The following is a 4,004-nucleotide window of genomic DNA, read 5'->3' as shown; positions in this document are numbered from 1 at the left end:
TAGTGATTTTATTGTTTATTTATATATTATAGTGATTTTTTTTATTTATATATTATAATGATTTTTTTTATATATTTAATAGTGATAAATATTATAGTGATTTTATTTTTTATATATATATATAATAATGATAAGTATTATAGAATGTTTGTGAATAGTTATGAGTAGAGATTGAAGTGGGTTTGTGGGTCCCATTGAGAGTATTTTAAATTGTTTGACATGTGAAGTATTTTCAAAAGTACGAAAATACTTGAAAAGTGTTGAGGTATCTCTGTTACCCAAACACAGCTTAGAAATCTGGCCTCATTTGTTTTCAGAATTCTCTCGTCTCTTGTTATCTAAACATTACAAATTTTTTAAATTTTCACACAATATAAAATAGACAATTCAACTTTTTCCAAATCCTAAAATAAAAATAATATTAAAAAAATATATTCTAACAATATTTTATTCAATTTTTAAATTTAATTTCAACTAATCTCATCTCATTTGTGAAAACAAACAGGCTAATTAAGGTCTGATTTATGATTGAATATTAAAGCATACATGTTTTGTTCAGACTCTATAACTATATATACCTACAAATTTTGTTTGCAAGAAAAAAAATTATAAAAAAATTAAAAATTAAATAAATTGGGTTCGTAAAATATCAAGAACTGGGATGTACTTGGAAAGGGAGATCAGGCCGTTGTATAGCTCCATATAATCATTGGGCCTTCGGGCCTTTAATGAATAAAAACGAAAATGAAAGGAATGTCAAAGCATTTCTCTTCTTTACCAGTACTATTTCTTCTTTCCTATGCAGTCCGGCCCTTATCAGGAACCCTTTTGATACGCTAACTCTCGATCAACTTTGTAGAGTAGTGCTATAAATCATATTCTCAATTTATTTTTATTTTATTATATAAAATGTGACATTTTCATTATCTTTAGATTACTCTTTATTTTTTTTAAAGAAAAATTTACAAGTTAATGAACAATGTCTACTCTTCATATAATGGAATGAAAATGTTATGAGAATGTAATATATAGAATTTCCCATATAGTTAAGGCTATCCTCTTCGCATATTCTCGTCTCGATCAATCCGGTCTCTATTCTATATATGTATGTATATGTATATATAAATATAAAAAATAATATTATATATAATCGTAAAGTGTATAAATATAATACAATCGTTTTGAAAAAAAATAAAATCTATTATTAAAAATTTAATTAATTTTTATATAAATATCATATTTATTTTTTATTATTAAAAAATTACACAATATTTACGTACTTTATCATTACAAATATCATTCCAGTAAAGAAATAGACAAAGTAAGTGCCATGTCGGTGACATATTATAGACAAAATGCTAGGTAAGGTTCTCCGGCAGGATGCGATCGAAGAATTGCTGGCACTTGTTCAAAGAAATATATCTTTTATTGCCGACAGATCCGACCCTAATCTTCCAGATAATGCGTTGTCTTTGTGTCGTTATCGATGGAGATAGATATAGAAATTCATCCAAAAAAGAAAAAGAAAAAGCAGTACCACGGGAAGAGCTGCCACTAGCTGTGTCCATGGCCAAACTCCAACAACCCAGTAGAAATCAATTTAATCAAAAGGTCATGTATGTTATTTAAATTGAGCAGGCCAGGAGAGTCTCCAATTTTATTTGATCACTCATCATAAAAAAAGATTCAGAAAACACAACAAATTAATAGTATCATCAAATACGAATTTAATTTCCAAGTACCAAAACCCCCCATATGCATGATGAGAAGGTTCGATCGGTATATGAAACGGAAACAGAAACTAGAAAACAAATTAAACTAATTAAGACAGATTAAACATAGTTAAGGCTATGGTCATGAGAACAACAGAGAAAGTAGCAGCGAGAGATGAGGCGGATGAGCCAGACGGTGGAGGTGGTGGAGAGGTAGTTGAAGCTGGAGGTGGTGGTGATGTAGTTGTAGATGGAGGTGGTGGTGAAGATGATGGTGAAGGACTGCCGGAGGCGGCCTTGACATTAATGGATAACTTTTGTCCGGCGGAGCAGTGCTGTCCGACAGTGCAGATGAAGTAGTTGTCTCCGGTAGCATTGAGCTCTATAGTTGCTGGACCAGTGGTTAGAAGGGAGAGAGTAGTGCCGGTGTCGCAGGAGTCAAAAGCAGCCTTGCTAACTGTCGCAACGTCGTGTACTCCAGTTTGGAAGTTGAAGACTGCAAAAAAAAAAAAAAAAAAACACGGAATATATAGGAAAATTCAGCTTCAGCTCGTTTTCCATGCATATATATATATATATATATATATATATATAACAGAGAGAGAGAGAGAGAGTATAGGGAAAAGCTAGCTAAAATAGGGTAAATTTTCTGTATATATAGAGAGATCAAAGCTCACCTAGGGTATCACCAACTGAAAAGTTAAGACCAGAAGCCCAGGAGGAATAGAAGGAAGCACCGTTAGAAGGAGGAACGGTCCAACCGGTGGAGTTTCCAACCACATGAGACGCAGCTTCTGCCTCATGCAGCACTGCTACCGCAGCAGTTAAAACTAGAAAAACAAGTGCCACGTTCTTTCTTGTAGCCATATCTATGTATATATGTATTATCTGTATGTGTTCTTAGCAAATTCAGTCGCCCCTGTACTCTCTATGTTTCGGCTTTTTGGGTCCGAGAGATGTGTGGGTTTAATTTGGAAGGCCTTGTGTTCCTCTTGGATGTATTTATATACAAGGAAAACCAATTGCCATTGTTATACAAGTAGTAGTTGAGGGCCCTAGCTAAGCTTGAGGGTTGGAAAACGAACATCAATAGAAAAGTAAATAAAAAAATAATCTATTCTAAGCCGTCGGATTATATTATATAACTTAATTTAAAAGATATATTTTAAATTTTAAAATATATAAATATGTTCTCCACATTGAGTTGAAAATGTAATAATTTAAATAAAAATCACTTTATTTTTTCATTATTAAAACCAAACTTAAAAAATCTCATGATCAGCAATATCTCTCATAAAATAAAGTCAGAGGAGAGGAGGTAAGCAATTAAGAATTCGAAGACTGTTAGGTAAGTAGTTAAATCAGTGCAATGAACCATTTCAAACTGCAGGTTAGATAGTACTTTGATCTGTCATTCTTAAATGAGCAATGCTGGCCTGCAGTCAAGTCTAATAATTTTATTTTTAAAATTTTTTAAAATTATAAAATTATTTCTTTTAAAATGATTTTTTTTTATTTAATAAAAAATATGTCCATACAATTTTCAAGTAGTAACGGTAAATATAATTTCTCTTTTTAAATTAGTGGTCAAATCAAGCATTTGAGATATTTTTCTTTCATTTTTTCATCTGACGGCCAATATCAATCAAAGTCATTTTTATGGTTCCAAAAAGAAATAAGACTGCATGTACTTATATTTTATTTATAAGATTTTTTTTTAATTTTTAATTTTTAATTTTTTAATTTAATGATTTTTAATATATTAATAACTTATATATAATAAGGTAATTTTTTTTAAATTTTTCTTGAATAAATTTTGGTCTCGTTCGAATTATGAGATGAAATGAGTTAATTTAAAATAAAAGTTGAAAATTTGAATAAAATATTGAATTGTTTATTATTATTTTAAAATTTAAAAAAATTGAATTGTTTATTATATTTTATATAGAAATAATTTGAAAAAATTATAATGATATAATGAGATATGATGAAATCGTTTTTATATTCAAACGGAATCTTAATATTTTTGTAAAAAAGGAAATTGTAAAAATAAAAGAAAATAATTTTTGTTGATGGTTGTCAAATGGGATACTGCTATGTATAATGGTCGCCTAACATGTTTCATATTCAAGTGCAGGAGCCAGGGAGGACTACTTTCATGTTCAAACGGCCAAAAGTCTTGACCAGCTAGCCAGCTTCTGCATCAACGAATAAGATGGTAGATAGGAAATTAATTAACTTACTAAAGCTATTAGGTAAATAGGTCGGTCCACTGAGGGGCTACAAATGTAC

The 4,004-nt window shown here is 30.1% G+C and overlaps 1 protein-coding gene across 1 annotated transcript; it reads right to left on the bottom strand.

Moving 5' to 3' along the window:
• Window positions 1-1,617: 1,617 nt before the first annotated feature.
• On the bottom strand, window positions 1,618-2,829 carry LOC108995624 (umecyanin-like). The gene is made up of 2 exons (XM_018971215.2): window positions 2,390-2,829; window positions 1,618-2,208 (listed from the first exon to the last, which is right to left on the bottom strand). Exons 1-2 carry the CDS (start codon window positions 2,577-2,579, stop codon window positions 1,823-1,825), a joined length of 576 nt encoding a protein of 191 aa, XP_018826760.1. The 5' UTR covers window positions 2,580-2,829; the 3' UTR covers window positions 1,618-1,822.
• Window positions 2,830-4,004: the final 1,175 nt, after the last annotated feature.

This window comes from Juglans regia, chromosome 1 (genome assembly GCF_001411555.2).
Source record: "Juglans regia cultivar Chandler chromosome 1, Walnut 2.0, whole genome shotgun sequence".
Taxonomy (NCBI): Eukaryota; Viridiplantae; Streptophyta; class Magnoliopsida; order Fagales; family Juglandaceae; genus Juglans; species Juglans regia.
Note: the sequence above shows the minus strand (reverse complement) of the source record. Positions and strands in the feature narration are given on the sequence as shown.

Excerpts from the sequence above, each read along its gene's own strand:
- LOC108995624 (XM_018971215.2), bottom strand. The coding sequence starts at position 2,579 with ATGGCTACAAGAAAGAACGTGGCACTTGTTTTTCTAGTTTTAACTGCT. Across the intron at positions 2,209-2,389 it reads TTCAGTTGGTGATACCCTAG|TCTTCAACTTCCAAACTGGA; the intron begins GTGAGCTTTGAT and ends TTTTTTTTGCAG.